General features: G+C 58.2%; 1 protein-coding gene across 1 annotated transcript; it reads left to right on the forward strand.

Annotated features, from left to right (window-relative positions):
• Positions 1-3,610: 3,610 nt before the first annotated feature.
• GRIN3B (glutamate ionotropic receptor NMDA type subunit 3B) lies at positions 3,611-16,833 on the forward strand (the record flags this gene model as incomplete). Its single annotated transcript, XM_084248612.1, has 9 exons — positions 3,611-4,030; positions 5,823-6,403; positions 7,182-8,211; positions 15,055-15,200; positions 15,292-15,407; positions 15,531-15,682; positions 15,958-16,122; positions 16,199-16,257; positions 16,446-16,833. The coding sequence occupies 9 exons, from the start codon at positions 3,611-3,613 to the stop codon at positions 16,831-16,833; spliced, it is 3,057 nt and encodes a 1,018-aa protein (XP_084104738.1).
• Between the last annotated feature and the right edge of the window lie 158 nt (positions 16,834-16,991).

The raw sequence follows: 16,991 nt of genomic DNA on the forward strand, positions 1-16,991 counted from the left end.
CAATGAAGTGCCCCCTCCACTGCAGGCTGCCATGCGGGCTTGTGAGGGGCGAGGCCCAGGGCCTCCCCCACCCCCTAGAGTCACAGGTGACCTGGACTGCAGACCATTTCCTTGTCTGGGTACCCCCTCATGAGCGGTGCACAGCATGCAGCCAGTGACGTCACCCTGTCTGTAGGATGATTGTACACTTTCTGCAGAAACAGTTTGACCTGCTAGCCTGGACCATCTCTGCCAGCAGGACTTGGTGTCCTTTAGCTCCGCCCCCTCCTGCATGGGCTCCCGCTCACATCTGGGCAGCCCCCAGGGGCAGGGTGCGGGTACTGCACGGTACAGCAGCACCCCCACACTGCCCTCCATGGCTGCCCCCGGCCTCTTGCTCCTCACTGAGCGCTTGGTGTGTGCCAGGACTGCACAGGGCTGTGCAGGTGCCCGGGAGCGCCCCAGCCCAGCCCCGAGGGGCCCCAGCTACCCTGAGCTCTAGTAAGCAAGCAAAGAGATGGGCGCCCTTCGTGGTGAGACTCGGGGAGGGGCCGACCTCCGGCCCAGTGACCAGGCTGGAGACCAGGAGCAGATGGGCAAGCACGACTGTGCATGCCAGTGTGCCCGCCTCCCACCTGCGCCCCAGCTTAGGGTTTCTCCAAGGGCAGAACCCAGATGGCCCAGCATGCACCCATGTCCCAAGCCACTTCTTTCCCATCATGCTCCACCCACCTTAGCCCCTGGACACCCCCCATGCCCCCGCGGGGGCTCAGGTGTCTCGGTGCAGAGTGCTGAGGGATTGGAGTTTTTGCGTCTCTTCCCAGGCCATGGTGATGTGACATCGAGACAGCGGCGGCCTCCCCAGCCCCTTCCCTGCATCCTGGCTCGTGGCTCCCTGGGCTGTGCACAAGGGGCAGGGGCGAAAGCAGACACGGGGGAGGGTCATCTTTCATGGGGAGGTGCTGACAGACCCCTGGAGTAACAATGACCCCTGAGTATTGGCTGAGATTCTTCAGTAGAGTCGCAGCCAGACACCGCCGCCACCTTGTATCCTCAGCCAGGACGACCATTTACAAAAAAGATGGAAAACAGCAATGGTTGGCAAGGGGGTGGGAAACTTGGAATCCTTGTGCGGCGGATTGGAATATGGAGCTGGGCAGCCACTGAGCTCAGCAGTCAGGAGGGTCCTCAAAAGATTAAAATGAATGAAGATGAAGCCCCTGTGTGGGCCTCCCTGGTGGTGCAGGCGTTAAAACCTCAGCACTATGAAGATATCAGCATTTCGATCCCCAGCCAGGGAGCCACCCACCAGGCAACGCAGCAACCTCTCCTGTCTCCCCGTTGCTCCCTCAGCAGTGGATTTCAGTGGATCTGCCTGCTCTGCTCCCCACTCTGTCTCTGGTGGGTCCTCTCACCCCCTGCACCTCTGGCCTGCGCCCCAGTTCCTGTATGCATACATAAAAATAATAAATCTTAAAAAAAAAAAACAAAAAAAAAAGGCCTCTCTGGTGGCGCAGCTGTTGAGCGCTGGGTTGCGAAGCTGCCTGCAGCCTCTGCAGCGCCAGTTCGACGATCCCCGGCCACCAGCGAGGGTCCCACATGGCGCGCAGACCTCTCCTGCCGCCCGCTGCTCCCCTCAGCAGTGTATTTCGTCAGTCTGCCTGTTCTGTTCCCCGCTCTGGCTCTGGTGAATTCTCTCACCCTTCTGTGCCTCTGACTGTACCCAGTGCTTGTATAAATAAATAAATAAATCTTTAAAAAAAAAAAAAAAAAAAGGTAAAGTCTTTGCTGTGTGTATTTTACCACAGTGTAAAAACAGTCTTCTCTGGGTTCATTTGTGCAACCCGAGCAGCAGCTGAGTAGGGCGCGGGCCCCGCGCGGATGGGGAAACCGCAGCCCGGCAGCCAGGCGGCCGCCCCCCGGGACTCAGGGGCAAAGCCCTATGTTCTCCCGGAGTCCGGCCGGCGCAGGATGATGAGTGGGGCAACGGCAGCCCCGGGGAAGTCGGGCGAGGAGGTGGGAGGCCGGGGCTCCGGAGCGTGTCCTGTGTGAGTCGCACTCACGGCAGGCGGTGGCCTCCCCAGAGCCCGCACACGTGCTGGCTGACAACCAGCGTCCGCGACACTCGCTGGGGCTAGGAAGTGACCCCGGTCCATCCCCGGGGACTCTCGCTGTGGGCGGGGCACGAGCCCACTTTGGGTTGAGGCCCAGGTGGTCCCTGAGGACACGAGAAGCTGCCTCGGCCGGGGCAGGTGGGTGCGCTGGCGGGGGGCCCTGGCGAGGAGCTGGCGTGACACAGGCCTCAGGTAGGGAGGAGCCCAGAACCCCCGGCCCTCGGACCCTTCCTGCCCCGGGATGCCCGGCCAGTGTCCTCATTACCATCGTCTCAAAATTCACCCCATGTCGCTGGCCAGCACTCGACATTTTTATTTATCTAATGGAGTTTTTTTCCCTCCCTCTGCAACACTGGCTCCGAAAGGAGATGGGGATTTTTTCTGTGTGGAAAAAAAAAAGCACCAAAAACGAGTGTTGATTCATTCATTAGAGCTGGAATGTTCCATGCTGGCATGGCTGCCCACTTGGAATATCTTGAGAGATGCCTTGGTTTCCTCCACTCCCCCTGCCTGGGGGGGTCGATCGGTGTTTGCTGAATGCCCGCTGCAGGCCAGGACCAGGGGACCCCAGGTCGTTGTGGGGAAGCTGGAGACCCGGGAGACGGCTGGGGATTGGCGGACGAGGGAGGCATGAAAGGTCCAGAGCAGTGGAAGGTGATGTACCCAAGTGCCCCAGGTCTGAGCGGAGCGACCGCCTGTTGTGTGTGAGGCTGGGGACAGCAGTTCCCAAGCCAGACAGACCTGCGCCCCCTCCCAGGGTTGAGTGGGGGGAGAAGAAGGCCCCTAAATAAGAAAGTGAATGAAAGAACAAATAGATTAAGTGATGCGGCTAACGCAGGCACCAGGAGCTGAGCTTCCATGGGGGTGTGTGTGTGTGTGTTTTCTGCATCTTTCTGGGGGACAAGTAGGTTCTCCAGAGCAGGGGCATTTGGCACTGAGTCTTGAAGGGTAAAGAGTTCTCTGGTCCAAGATGCCCGCCAGGGCTAGAGGCTAGATCTGCCCTCTAGGTTGCCATGAGCCATACTTGCCTCAGTTTCCCCAGCGTGCACAAGATGTGGAGCACACTCACCCAGGTTGGTCAGGGTGACTGCTGCCACCTGGAGGTGCAGGGTGTTGCTGAGTGGCCATTTGGGCAAATCCTGACTCCTGAGGGAACAGTGGGCAGGTGGGGGATGGCAGATCCTGCAGGGAACAGGGGTGAGCAGTGGGGTGGAAGAGAGGACCCGATTGAGACATAAAACTCCCTCCTTGGTAATACGCCTCAGTTTCTTCACCTGAAGAACGGGGACATAATGGGCCTGGTGCAGAGAAGGAGGCGGTGTGGCCATGTAGTCCTGCTCCTCCTTCGTGGGCTGTTGGCACTGCGGGCCGGGAGAGGTGAAGGCGGGCGCAGGCCAGGCAGGGAGGGGTGCGCCGGCCCGTGGGGGCGGGGAGGGAGCGATTGGCAGCCTGGGATCCAGCCTCTTGCGCCCTTGCACCCGCGGCTCAGCCTCGCCGTGCCTGGCCACAACTTTGGGATGGAGTTTGCGTGGACGCTGTGGCTCGGCCTGGCTCTGGCGCCGGGGTCCGCTGCAGGCCACCCGCAGCCGTGCGGCGTCTCGGCGCGCCTGGGGGGCTCGGTGCGCCTGGGCGCCCTCCTGCCCCGCGCGCCCACCGCCCGCGCCCGCGCCCGCGCCGCCCTGGCCCGGGCCTCCCCGGCGCCTCGGCTGCCGCACAACCTGAGCCTGGAGCTGGTGGTCGCTGCGCCCACCGCGCGCGACCCCGCGTCGCTCGCCCTCGGCCTGTGCCAGGCCCTGGCCGCGCCGGGCGTGGCGGCCGTGCTGGCCTTCCCCGAGGCGTGGCCCGAGCTGCTGCAGCTGCACTTCCTGGCGGCCGCCACGGAGACCCCGGTGCTCAGCGTGCTGCGGAGGGAGGCGCGCGCGCCCCTCGGCGCCCCGGTACGCACCGACGCCCGGAGGCTGGAGCGCGGGGCCCCGGGGTGCGCAGGAGGGAGGCCCCTGGCCGCGCTGTGGGGCAGAGGCCCGGGGCGAGCGGCCCCGGCTTTCTGGACCCCCGGTGGGAACCGGGGGATGCCCGGGAGGCCGGCTGCGGGGATGCGGAGCCCGGATGTCCGAAGCCCCCGGACGGCCCTGGGTCTCGCGGAACCTGGAGTTCGGGACCCACTTGCTGCCCCCCCCCGCCCCCCCCGAGCGCGGGGACCTGGAACCCGAAAGCGGGAGCCCCAGGGTGGTCGGGACCGAGAGCCCTGGACCCCCCCCCCCCCCGCTCCTGCGGGAAACTTCTGGACCCGGACGATGGAGCCCACAGGACTCCCCGGGGTGTGCAGACCCCCGTCAGGGCGTTGGGGACGGAGCCCCGCCGCCGAGACCACGGCCCTTGGGGCCCGGGGCGCGTCCCCCTCCGTCCTCCAGCGCCTCCGGGTCCGGCCCCGCGCGGGGCGGCGCGGGTGTCCTCGCTCTCTCTCGGGGGCGCGGCTCCTGTACTCGGGGGAGATTCTCCTCCTGCAGGAGCCCCCCGTTCCGCTCTGGAGACCCTCAAGGCCAAGGCCTCCCCACCCACAGCACCCCAGATGCCCTTCTCGGACCCCAGATGCCCTTCTCGGGCGCGCGAAGCCGCCCCTCCGTGTCCTTGGGGCGTCTGGTCCACCCCCCGCGCTCGAATTTGCAAAGAAAATGGCCTAAGGAGGCGAGCAGGGCAGAGCCCGGGGGCCCTGTCCCCCCACCCCGGTGAGAGACCCCCCCACTAAGTCCGCGGGACGCGCGCGGAGGGGCCTTCCGGGGCTCCCCCCCAGGCCACGGCTCCCTCCCTCCCCGGCCCCCCTCGCTCCGCCGCCGCGACGGCGCCCCCCGGGCAGGGCCGGCCTCTCCCGCCCGGGCAGGGGCAGCGTCTCTCCCCGTGCGCCGCTGCCCCTGCCCGCCGCGAGCCTCGAACCGAAGTCCAGGCTTGTGGTGCCCTCTGCTGCCGTCTCCAGGGGCTGCAGCCTCCCTGTCGGAACCGCCAGGCTTTGGGGCGCCCGCTTGTCCCCTCAAGAACTGAGCAGCTCCCCACCTTGTCCCCCAGCATTTGGCACTCTGCCCCCACCCAGGCAACACCCTGCCCACCTTATATGTGGCAAAGTTCTCATCCTTCACACACTTGTTGCAAATTCAGGGGAACTTTCTGGATGCTGCCAGGCAGAGCGCCCCCAGCCCCTGGCTTGCCTAGCACAGGGGCAGTGATGTGTAGTGAGGGGGTCTCAGGAGGAAGCATGCTGGCTGGGCATCGCAAGGGCATGAGCCGTCCCTTGGTCTCCATCCATGGCCCTAGAGGACCTCCCAGGTGGGGGTGGGTGAGGTCAGGACTGGGGTTAAAGGAGGGATTTGAGTCTAGGAGAGTCCTGGTTAGGGGGTGGGGGGCAGACTCCTGCATGAGCGAAGAGGAGTCTGTGGAGAGAAGGGACAAAGGGGCTGGGTTGTGAAGGATGCGTAGGAGTTGGGTGGCAATGCCTCAAAGTGGGGTAGCACAGTGTGGGGAAAGCCAAGAATCTGATCTGAAATGCTAACCTAAGGAGGCTGGGCTCTGTGCTGATGGCCACAGGGAGCCAAGAAGGGGTTCGCACAGGGGTGCAGCTAGGAGGAAAGCTGCAGGTCCAGCAATCATGGTGACATCTTCTTACCGGATCCTACTGATGGGGGTGCGCGGGGCGTGGTGGGACATGGAGGTCCCTAACTATGACCGCTCCCTTTCCAGAGCCATTTCCACCTGCAGCTGGACTGGGCCAGCCCCCTGGAGACCTTGCTGGATGTGCTGGCGTCGGTCCTGCAGGCACACGCCTGGGAGGATGTGGGCCTGGTACTCTGCCGCGTGCGGGACCCCGGGGGCCTGGTAGACCTCTGGACAGACCGGGCTGGCCAGGCCCCTAAGCTGGTGCTGGACCTCAGCCGGCCAGACACGGGCAACGCCGGGCTGCAGGCGCGCCTCGCCCCTCTGGGGGCCACAGCCCCAGTGCCCTTGGCGGTGCTCCTGGGCTGTGACGCTGCCCAGGCTCTTCGGGTGCTGCGGGATGTGCCCCCCGGGCCCCGCTGGCTGCTCGGCACCCCGCTGCCCGCTGACACGCTGCCCACGGAGGGCCTGCCGCCGGGGCTGCTGGCGCTGGGGGAGGTGGCGCGCCCCCCGCTGGAGGCCGCCATCCACGACGCGGTGGAGTTGGTGGCTCGGGCTCTGGGCAGCGCGGCTCAGGTGCACCCAGAGCGGGCCCTGCTCCCGGCCGCCGTCAACTGCAGCGACCTGCAGCCCGCCGGGCCTGCGTCCTCAGGCCGCCTCTTGGCGCGGTGAGTGGGGCCCTGCCGTGGGACGGGCACCGAGGCGCCCCCTGGGGCCACATCTGCTCCCGTGTCGTGTAGGCAGTTGGGCCCTGACTGAGTCCCAGGCTCTGGGCCCCCATGACGGGCCGCTCGCACCTGTCGTAGGAGGACGCGGCGCCCCAGAATAGGATCTGATGGAGGGTTCACTCAGGTGTTTGGGGAGAAGTGGGAGGACGAGGAAGGCACTGAGGGGGGACCCCAGCAGGGGTGACCCAGCCAGGACCTGGGGAGTGCCCGGAGGAAGAGCTGCACCCTGGGCTGGCTCCGCCTTGAGTCTGGTTTACATCCCCACAGCTGTCATGCCCTGGCCACTGCCCACATCGTGGGAGGTGGCTGTGCCCCCCACAGTCTGTGTGAGGCAGCCCCCATTGGCACAACGTCCCGCACAGGCTGCTCTTCCACGCAGCGCTGCTGCTCCGAGGCTCCAGTGCCCTGGTGCTCCGCCGGGGAAACATTTTAGGGCAGGTCCCTGGTGGCAGAGCTGAGGGCAGGGTCAGAGCAGGTGGAATGGCCAGCCGGGAGACCACTGATGGTGCACAGCACCCCAAATCCAGGCAGCCCCACTTGGCTTTGCTCCAGCCTGCAGGAGGTGGGCACCTGTTAGTAAGGAACCCGGGTATGGGAGGATGCCCACATACCCGCTGTGGTACCCCAGCATGTGCCCAGGCAAGCGAGGGAGAGGGAAGGCCTGAGATTTTCAGTATGGGGCGTCCCCTGACTGACACCCCCACGGCCTGCCTGGCAGGTTCCTGGCTGGCACATCCTTCCAGGGCCGCACGGGGCCAGTGTGGGTGACCAGTTCCTCCCAGGTGCACATGTCCCGGAGCTTCAGGGTGTGGAGCTTACGCCAGGACCCACGGGGCACCCCCGCTTGGGCCACAGTGGGCAGCTGGAGGGACGGGCGGCTGGAGTTGGAGCCAGGGGGTGCCCTGAGGCCACCACCCCCGTCAGGCGCCCAGACCCGGCCCAAGCTGCGCGTTGTGACGCTGGTGGAGCACCCCTTCGTGTTCGCCCGCGAGTCAGATGAGGATGGGCAGTGCCCCGCGGGACAGCTGTGCCTGGACCCTGGCACCACTGACTCGGCCACGCTGGACTCGCTGTTCACGGCCCTGGCCAACGGCTCCCTGCCTCGGGCCCTGCGCAAGTGCTGCTACGGCTACTGCATGGACCTGCTGGAGCGCCTGGCCGAGGACACGCCCTTCGACTTCGAGCTGTACATCGTGGGCGACGGCAAGTACGGCGCCCTGCGGGACGGCCGCTGGACCGGCCTGGTGGGCGACCTGCTGGCGGGCAGGGCCCACATGGCCGTCACCAGCTTCAGCATCAACTCAGCCCGCTCGCAGGTGATGGACTTCAGCAGCCCCTTCTTCTCCACCAGCCTGGGCATCATGGTGCGGGCGCGGGACACGGCCTCGCCCATTGGCGCCTTCATGTGGCCGCTGCACTGGTCCATGTGGGTGGGCGTCTTCACGGCGCTGCACCTCACCGCGCTCTTCCTCACGCTGTATGAGTGGCGCAGCCCCTACGGCCTCACCCCCCGGGGCCGAAACCGGGGCACCGTGTTCTCCTACTCCTCGGCCCTCAACCTCTGCTACGCCATACTTTTCGGACGCACTGTCTCCAGCAAGACACCCAAGTGCCCCACGGGGCGTCTGCTCATGAACCTGTGGGCCATCTTCTGCCTGCTCGTGCTCTCCAGCTACACGGCCAACCTGGCCGCCGTCATGGTTGGGGATAAGACTTTTGAGGAGCTGTCTGGGATCCATGACCCCAAGGTGGGTGGCCCCAGGGCAGAGCTGGGGGGGGTCTCTCACACACACACATACACACACCTGCTTTCCAGAGACCTTGCCACAAGGAGCCGTCTGCTCCCAGAGGCTTACTGAGTGCCAGGTGTGTGACAGGCAGAGCAGGAGAGGGCTCCCCCCCTGAGGGGAGACACATGAATCAAGACAAGCCAGTGAATGGTGTGTGAGGGGGGACAGGTGGCAGGGAACAATAAGGCAGCGTGGGGACCCAGTGAGTGCTAGGAAGGGACATTTTCTTACCCCGGTAGCAGGAAATTCCCCTGTAGGGGTGGTACTTGAGGGACTTCCTTGTGCGTAGGGACTTATGCAGATGCTGGACTTCTATGTAGAAGGGACAGTGTGTTTAAAGGGCTTGGGGAACAGCTGGGAGGAGGCCCTGAGGTTGTAGCAGAGCAAGTGGGATGGGGAAGGGGGTGGTGTGGGGGAGGGAGAGGAACGGGAAGTTTTCACATGGGCTCAGGAGGGCCTGGGCCTCTAAAGTAGCTTTTCCCAAGACAGAACTTTTGCCAGGAACCCCGGAAAGTTGTGGGAAGAGCAGGGGCATGTACCAGGCTATGGGTTTTTCCTTCTCTTATTTTTTAAATTTATTTAAAAATATTTCCCCTTTCTCCTTCCCCCTCCCTCTTAACTTCAGAAACCTCGCTTCATTTATTAGTGTACTCTAGTTTTTTATAAGTATTTTACTTTCTCATATTGTCTGCTATGTCTTTGTCATTATGACTTGTTTTTCTACACATAGTTCCCTCAAACTCCTTCCATTTTGCTGTAAATAACATTTTGTCTGTCCTCGTGGTTGAGTAGTCGTCTGTTGTATGGATATACCACACCTTCTTAATTGCCTCCTCTACCAGTGGACACTCAGGTTGTTTCCATATACATGAAAAAAGTGTATATGCAGTGGGTTTTGGGTGGCGTGTTCTATAGATGTCTGTTAAGTCTATTTGGTCTAGTTATTCACTTAAGGGTATTGTCTATTTATTCTCTGTCTTGTTTGTCTGTCTATCGTTTTTTTTTTTTAATTTATTTATTTATGAATACAAGAACTGGGGTACAGGCCAGAGGTTCAAGGGGCAAGAGGGCCCACCAGAGGCAGAGTGGGGAGCAGAACAGGCAGACCAACCGAAACATACTGCCGTGGGGCGCAGCGGGCGAGACAGGCGAGGTCTGCTGTGCCATGTGGGTTGTTCCCTGGCCGGCCGGAGTTCGAACTCATGCTGCAGGGACTGTGGACAGCCTCATAGTGCTTTGCTCAACCCCTGGAGCCACTAGGGTGGCCCCGTCTGCCTATAGTTTTAAGCAGAGTACTGAAGTCTCCTAGTGTTGCTGTGTTGCTGTCCGTCTCTCTTCTGATGTATCTTGGTGTGCCATCTTTGGTGAATATAGCTTGATAAGTGTTATTTCTTCTACCAGGCCCGTAATCATAATGTCTGTCTCTGTATCTGATTAGCTTTCTTAGTTGGAAGTCCATTTTATCTGATACAAATATAGCTGTTACTTTTTTTTAATTGCCATTTGCTTATAGAATTATCTTTCAGTCTTTAGCTCTAAGTCTGTGCTAGTCTTCAGTGGTGAGATGGGTTTCCGGTAAATGGCAGAAGGTTGACTTTGTTTTCAACTCCAGTCAGCCACTGTCAAACTTTTAATTGGTGAATTCAACCTACTTACATTTAAGGTGATCTATGATACATAAGTGGTTGTTGCTTTTTTTTTTAGTTTGTTTTTTTAAAGGTCATCCTTTTATGTTGTTCGTTTTTTTTTAATGCTTTGTATCTGCCAAAGAGGCATTTTTCTATGGTAGTTTTGAATTTATTTATTTATTTATATTTAAAGATTTATTTATATAAGCACTGGGTACAGTCAGAAGCGAGGGAGGGTGAGGGAAATCACCAGAGCCAGAGGGGAGAGCAGAACAGACAGACTGACGAAGTACACTGCTGAGGGGAGCAGCGGGTGACAGGAAAGGTCTATGCGCCATGTGGGACCCTCGCCCAGCGGCCAGATCCGGCAGCTTAGCAACCCAGTGCTCAACCGCTGCACCAACAGGGGAGGCCCATCCTTTTATGTTTTAATTAGGTTCCATTTCCATTGTATATGAGTTACTTCGACTGTTTTTTGTTTGAAGATTATGCTGAGGTTAATATACAATGGACTGGGCCTCCCTGGTGGCACAAGGGGTTAAGACGCAACCTTTGAAGCTGTCTGCAGCCTCTCCAACACAAGTGCAATTCCCCAGATGGCCAGGAAACAGTTGCCCACATAGCGCAGCAGACCTCTCCAGACATGTCCTCTGCTCCCCTCAGCAGTGTACTTCGGTGAATCTGCCTATTCTGTTCCCCACTCTGTTTCTGGTGAATCCTCTCACCGCCCCCCACCCTGCACCTCTGGCCAAGACCCCAGCTCTTGTATGCATAAATAAATAAATCTTATATATATATATATATATATATATATATATATATGTATACACGATGGACTTTTTTTTAAGATTTATTTATATTTATTTATGCATACAAGAGCTGGGGTCTAGGCCATAGGTGCGGGGGGGTGAGAGGATTCACCAGAGACAGAGCGGGGAGCAGAACAGGCAGACTGACTGAAATACACAGCTGAGGGGGCAGTGGGCGAGACAGGGGAGGTCTGCTGAGCCATGTGGTTCAGCTCCCTGGCTAGGGATGGAACTCATGAGGAACTCATGTTCCAGTGGCTGGGGATAGCTTCATAGTGCTGACACTTAACCTCTTGCACCACCAGGGAGGCCCCAATGGACTATTTTTGTAACTGTTTGGATGGTTTGATCTCAAATTCATTCTGATGGGTCATATTTTCACTGTCACCACATTGTAAAATGTAAAATTTAGGTGTCTTTTGCCTCTATATGTTTTGTTGTTGTTGCTTTATAATAAGTAGCCCCTTTAGTACTTCATGTTGAGCTTAGTGTTGATTTAAGTTCCTTCAAATTTTGCTTTTTTTAAAAAACATTTTTTTAAAGATTTATGTATGTATACAAGAATTGGGGTACTGGCCAGAGGTGCAGGAGAGTGAGAGAATTCACCAGAGACAGAGTGGGCTGCAGAACAGGAGGATCTATGAAATACACTGCTGAGGGGAGCAGTGGGCAAGACAGGAGAGGTCTGCCATGCCACATGGGTATCTTGCATGACTGGCGGGGATCAAACCAGCATTGTAGAGGCTGTGGACAGCTTCACAGCACTTCACAGCACTATGCTCAACTGCCTGCGCCACTAGGGAGGCCCTCAATTTTTGCTTTTCAGTGAAATTCCTTACCCTATATTCTGTCTTGAATGATAATCTTGCAGGGTAAAGTATTCTGGTCTAGAAATTTTTTTTTTTCTGGTCTAGAAAATTTTTTTGAGTACTATAAATATCTTCTGCTATTTCCTTCTTGGCTGTAAGGTTTCTACTGAAAAGTCCAGGGAAGTCTAATTGGTGATTTTTATCATCGGTTTCTCCGCTGTCCCTAGGTGATTTTAATATTTTGTCTTTGTCATTGACATCAACAGTGTCATTATAATGTGTCTTGGAGTGTGTCAATCTGGTAATAATTTGGTTGGAACTCTTTGGGCCTATTGGATCAGAAAATTTGGTCGCCAAATTGAGATAATTCTCAGCAATTTTTTTTTTTTAAGATTTATTTGTTTATTTATTTATACAAGCACTGGGTACAGTCAGAAGCGCAGGAGGGTGAGAGAATTCACCAGAGCCAGAGGCGGGAGCAGAGCAGGCAGAAGGACCGAAGTACACTGCTGAGGGGAGCAGCGGGCGGCAGGAGGGGTCTGCGCACCATGTGGGACCCTCCTCCGGTGGCCGGGGAGCAGCCGGGGATCGAACTGGCGCCGCAGAGGCCGCAGGCAGCCTCGCAACCCAGCACTCAACCGCTGCACCACCAGGGAGGCCCCAATTTCTTTAAATATATTTTCCATTATTTTCTCCTTCTCTTCTCTTTCTGGGACAGCCCCTGCCCCCTGTCCATGATACAGATGCTTTTTCTGTTTAAGTTGTCACAAAGACTCTTACACTGTTTTTATTTTTTAATTATTTTTTCTTTTGGTTGTTCTATTTGTGTGTTCACTGTTTTCAAGCTCATTAATTCTCTCCGCTATTTGCAGTCATCTACTCTTGAGGCCCTCTATTGTATTTTTTAATTTGGTTATAGTGCTTTTTAGAGCCATTAATTCTCGCTGTAGCAGTCTCATATTTTTGTCTTTCTTGTGTTCCTGTTTTACATCATTCATTGTTTTTCTTATAAGTATGATTATAATTGGTAACTTAAACTCCTCCTGGACTGAGACTTCTTGTTTATTTTTTTGCTTGATCATGTGTGGTCTGTTGTTTAATCTCTTTATTTTTAGATTTGTGGGTTGTAATAGGGAATTTCCTTTTATTAAGAAATTGGATTTATACCTCTCCTACAAAAAAAAAGTGGGTATAGGGGCTCCCTGGTGGTGAATTCTCAGCACTAGGAAGCTGTCTGCAGCCTCTGCAGCATGAGTTTGATCCCGGCTGGCCAGGGAGCTACCCACATGGCGCGGCAGACCTCTTTTGTCTCCCCACTGCTCCCCTCAGCAGTGTATTTCAGTGGGTCCATCTGTTCTGCTCCCCACTCTGTCTCTGCTGAATCCTCTCACCCCACACCCCAGTTCTTGTATGCGTAAATAAATCTTTTTTAAAAAGTGGGTGTAATTCTAGGTTTGTATTATTTTCCCTTTGTGTCTCTTCAAATGGCAGGATTGCTGACACCAGTAAGGAGCAACAGGTTGAGGGGATCTGGGGTTGTTTAGGACACCAAAAGTTCACCTCCAGTGAGCACGGAAGGCTCAGATTTCCTACTGTGCTGCAGGTCTGAGTTGTGGGGCTCCCCGAGTGCTATCCTTCCCTATTCTCGCTCTCAGCCAAATGTCTTGTACAGTCTCATGCCAGCCTCACCCTCTGGGCCATGGTTGAGCTCTCTCTAGCTGCAGTGCTGTGAGACCTGTGGCTGAGGCAGGGCCACAAGCTGGAAATTCTGTATTTTCCAGTATGGAACCTTACCCTGGTGTGTTTGCTCCTCTTCTTCTTATTTTTTTTTTTTATAGAGGCATGTTTTATTTATTTATTTATTTGTTCGTTTTGTTTTGTTTATACAAGCACTGGGTACAGTCAGAAGCGGGGGAGGGTGAGAGAATTCACCAGAGCCAGAGCGGGGAGCAGAGCAGGCAGAAGGACCGAAGTACACTGCTGAGGGGAGCAGCGGGCGGCAGGAGGGGTCTGCGCGCCATGTGGGACCCTCCTCCAGTGGCTGGGGAGCAGCTGGCGCTGCAGAGGCCCTGGCAGCTTCTCAACCCAGCGCTCAACCGCTGTGCCACGGGGGAGGCCCTGCTCCTCTTATTATTAAGATTCCATTGTTTAAGCTTTGGCTATTGAGAGCATTCAGTTGTCTTTGTTTTGGCCCCAGGTAGGTTATCAGCAGGTGTTCTGAATATCACAGCTTCAGGTTACCAATAGGAGGGTCACCGCCTCCAGGAAGCGATCCAAACTGGTTCTCCTTGCTGGTCTGGGCTCAGGAAAGTTCTAGATTGGGAGCTCACATCCAAGCCAGGAACCGTTCCTCACCCCTCTAGTTCTCCAGTAGTGCACCCTCTGTCCTGAGCACCAACTCTGTGTACCCCCTTCTCCCGGGCAGTGCCAGGTCTCCAAAGTCTCTGATATGGGTGTGTGCCCCGAGTTAACAACAGCAGAGGCCTCCCTCCTTCTCATGGGCCGACTCCCCCAGTATCCCTGCAGTTTCCCCAGGTTTCCCCACCCTCCCCCGCATCTTACTCCTGATAGAGCTGGTAGACATGTTTTCTCTTTCAGAAGTTGTCGACTCTGTTCTGTTGTAATTCAGTTTTGAGTACGTGGAGGAGGCGAAGCCCAGCACCCCTACTCTGCCACCATCTTGTCGGACTCCCTGTATTTATCACTTTTAATAAAAAACATTGGCTATTCCTTAGCGGCAAGCAATGAATAAGCCCGTTATCCAGCTCCAAAATCAGCCCCCAGCCGGTTTCACCTCTGTACCCCATCCTGTTTTTCCACCATATTCTGGGCACTTAAACATCAGGGAAACTTGACAAGATACACCAACCCCCGGCCGCATTTTTTTCACCTCACGGATGGTAGAAACCTCTGCGCTAGGCTGCCTCCCCGCCTCTCCCTTGGGGATTCGCTTGTTGGATACTTTTGTTTTGGTCCCAGTGTCTCCCACCATTTGGCTCTGGATGACTGTGTCCAAAGGGTGTTTAGCCTGTGAGGCTAACCCCACTCTAGTGTCCCCTAAAAGCTAGGAATAAAGCCCGGGCCTACACTGTGGTGGCCACTGGTCACACATGGATTCTTTTAGGTTAAATTAAGTAAACATTAAGGGTGCGATGGCCAAGAGAGCACCGCAGGCCCGGGTGGCCGTGCTCTAGAGGGCAGGTGGGGTTCAGGTCTGGAGTTTCCGTGGTGCTGTGGACTTGTCAGGAGGTGCAGTCACCACTTACTCCTTAGAATCCTGGAAGTGGTGAGCTTGGGGCTCACCAAGTCTCCCAGGGGAGATGGTGAGGCCTGCAGTTCCATGTTTCTTGCCTGGGTCATCCTGCCCCCAGGGAGCTCTAAGGGCCACACCAGCATGGTGTGGGGGCAGAAGTGCTCTGGACAAGCCACTAGAGCCGAGCCAGTCTCGCGCCAGCAGGCAGAGGGGAGAGGATGCATGACCGAGGCTGAGGCAGGCAGTCGGGGTGGGTGGGACGCAGGCCCAGGAGGCTGCACTGACAGGCGGCTGGCCCGCAGCTGCATCACCCGTCCCAGGGCTTCCGCTTTGGCACCGTGTGGGAGAGCAGCGCCGAGGCTTACATCAAGAAGAGCTTCCCAGAGATGCACGCGCACATGCGGCCGCACAGCGCGCCCACCACGCCCGATGGCGTCGCCATGCTCACGTGAGGGGACAGGCCCGATGGGAAGGCCGCACCTGGTGGGCGGGGCAGGGCCGAAGCACAGGGCAGTGACTCCATTACTGCACCCCCCCAGGAGTGACCCCCCCAAGCTCAACGCCTTCATCATGGACAAATCACTCCTGGACTACGAGGTCTCCATCGACGCTGACTGCAAACTGCTGACCGTGGGCAAGCCCTTCGCCATCGAAGGTGAGGCCTCTGGGGCCAGTGACGAGGGGTAGCGGCAGCCACTGGGGGTTCATGGTGGTCCTTGCTCCCTCGGGCTGCGTCCAGCTATGTCCCAACCCGCCCCCCCACCCCGGCCTTCCCCAGGCTACGGCATCGGACTCCCCCAGAACTCGCCACTCACTTCCAACCTGTCGGAGTTCATCAGCCGCTACAAGTCCTCTGGCTTCATCGACCTGCTGCATGACAAGTGGTACAAGATGGTGCCTTGTGGGAAGCGGGCCATCGCCGTTACAGAGGTGGGCAGGGCCTGAGGTGGAGGGTGGGGGCAGGTGTGGGGGGATCTGAGTATGTCGAGGCCTTGCCTGAGACCAAACCCTGATCGGACCCGAGGGTTTTTGTCTGCTTTTGTGCAATCCTAGTCATGCTATGAACCCCCAGGTCCAGTGGCCCCTCCATGTGACCCAGTCCCGTACAGCCCACCCCCTCCCAGACCCAGCCTGTCGCCCAGGATTGAGGTTCCCAAAGGGTCGGCTGTGAAAGTGACGGGCTTATGCCTGTGTCCCTCCTCTAGACGCTCCAGATGGGCATCTACCACTTTTCTGGACTCTTTGTGCTACTCTGCCTGGGCCTTGGCAGCGCTCTGCTCAGCTCACTGGGTGAGCACATCTTTTATCACCTGGCGCTGCCACGCATCCGCAGGGGCAACAAGCTGCAGTACTGGCTGCACACGAGCCAGGTGAGGTGCTGGCCAGGCGGGCAGACCAGGGCAGCTTCCCACCTCCCCACCCCCATGTGGCTTTTTTGTGTTCCAGAGAATCCACCGTGCCCTCAACACAGAGCCGCCGGAGGGGCAGGAGGAGCCAGAGTCCAGGCAAGACACCCCAGGGGTGGCTCCTCAACACCCCCATTCCCTCCCTCAACTGGGCCACCCCCTGCCTTAGTCCCCATACCATGGCCTCCTCAGGGGCCATTACCCCAAGGGCAGAGGGGGGGCTCATGGGTAGGACACAGCTGCCTGTTCAGGGACACTGGCCCACCCCTTTCATCCAGGGTTCTCAGGGGCCCTGAGGAGCAACAGGACATGACAGCAGCCCCTGCAGCAGAGCAGGGCTGGACCCGGGTGCGCCGGACCATGGTGCGAGAGCGTCGCGTGCGCTTCCTGCTGGAGCCGTCCGCAGCCCCTGCAGCACCAGAGGCTGAGACCAGCCCAGCAAAAGGGCCCACCCGGCCCTGCTCCAATGGCCGCCCACCAGCCGCACTGCCCTCCAGCACCGCGCCCCCAGGAGAGCTGCAGGAGCTGGAGCAGCGCATTGCGGGCGCGAGGGAGAGGCTCCGCCTGGCCCTGGTGCGGCGTGGAGAGCTGCTGGCCCAGCTGGGGGACAGCGCCTGCGACAGGCCACTGCGCCTGCTCCAAGCCTACTCGGAAGGTACCGGGGCTATGCGGTGATGGCCCCAGAAAGCAGACCGCCGCGCTGTACCTGTGGCACCAGGCGGAGATGGTCAGGCCCTGCCCTCGCACCACCCCAGCACCGAAGTGGAGTCCCACCCCCGACACAGGCGTGGGCTGGGCCGCTTCCGACAGTTTATTCTATATACAAACACAAT

The sequence above is a fragment of the Talpa europaea genome, assembly GCF_964194135.1.
Source record: "Talpa europaea genome assembly, chromosome: 12".
In the NCBI taxonomy this organism is placed as follows: domain Eukaryota; kingdom Metazoa; phylum Chordata; class Mammalia; order Eulipotyphla; family Talpidae; genus Talpa; species Talpa europaea.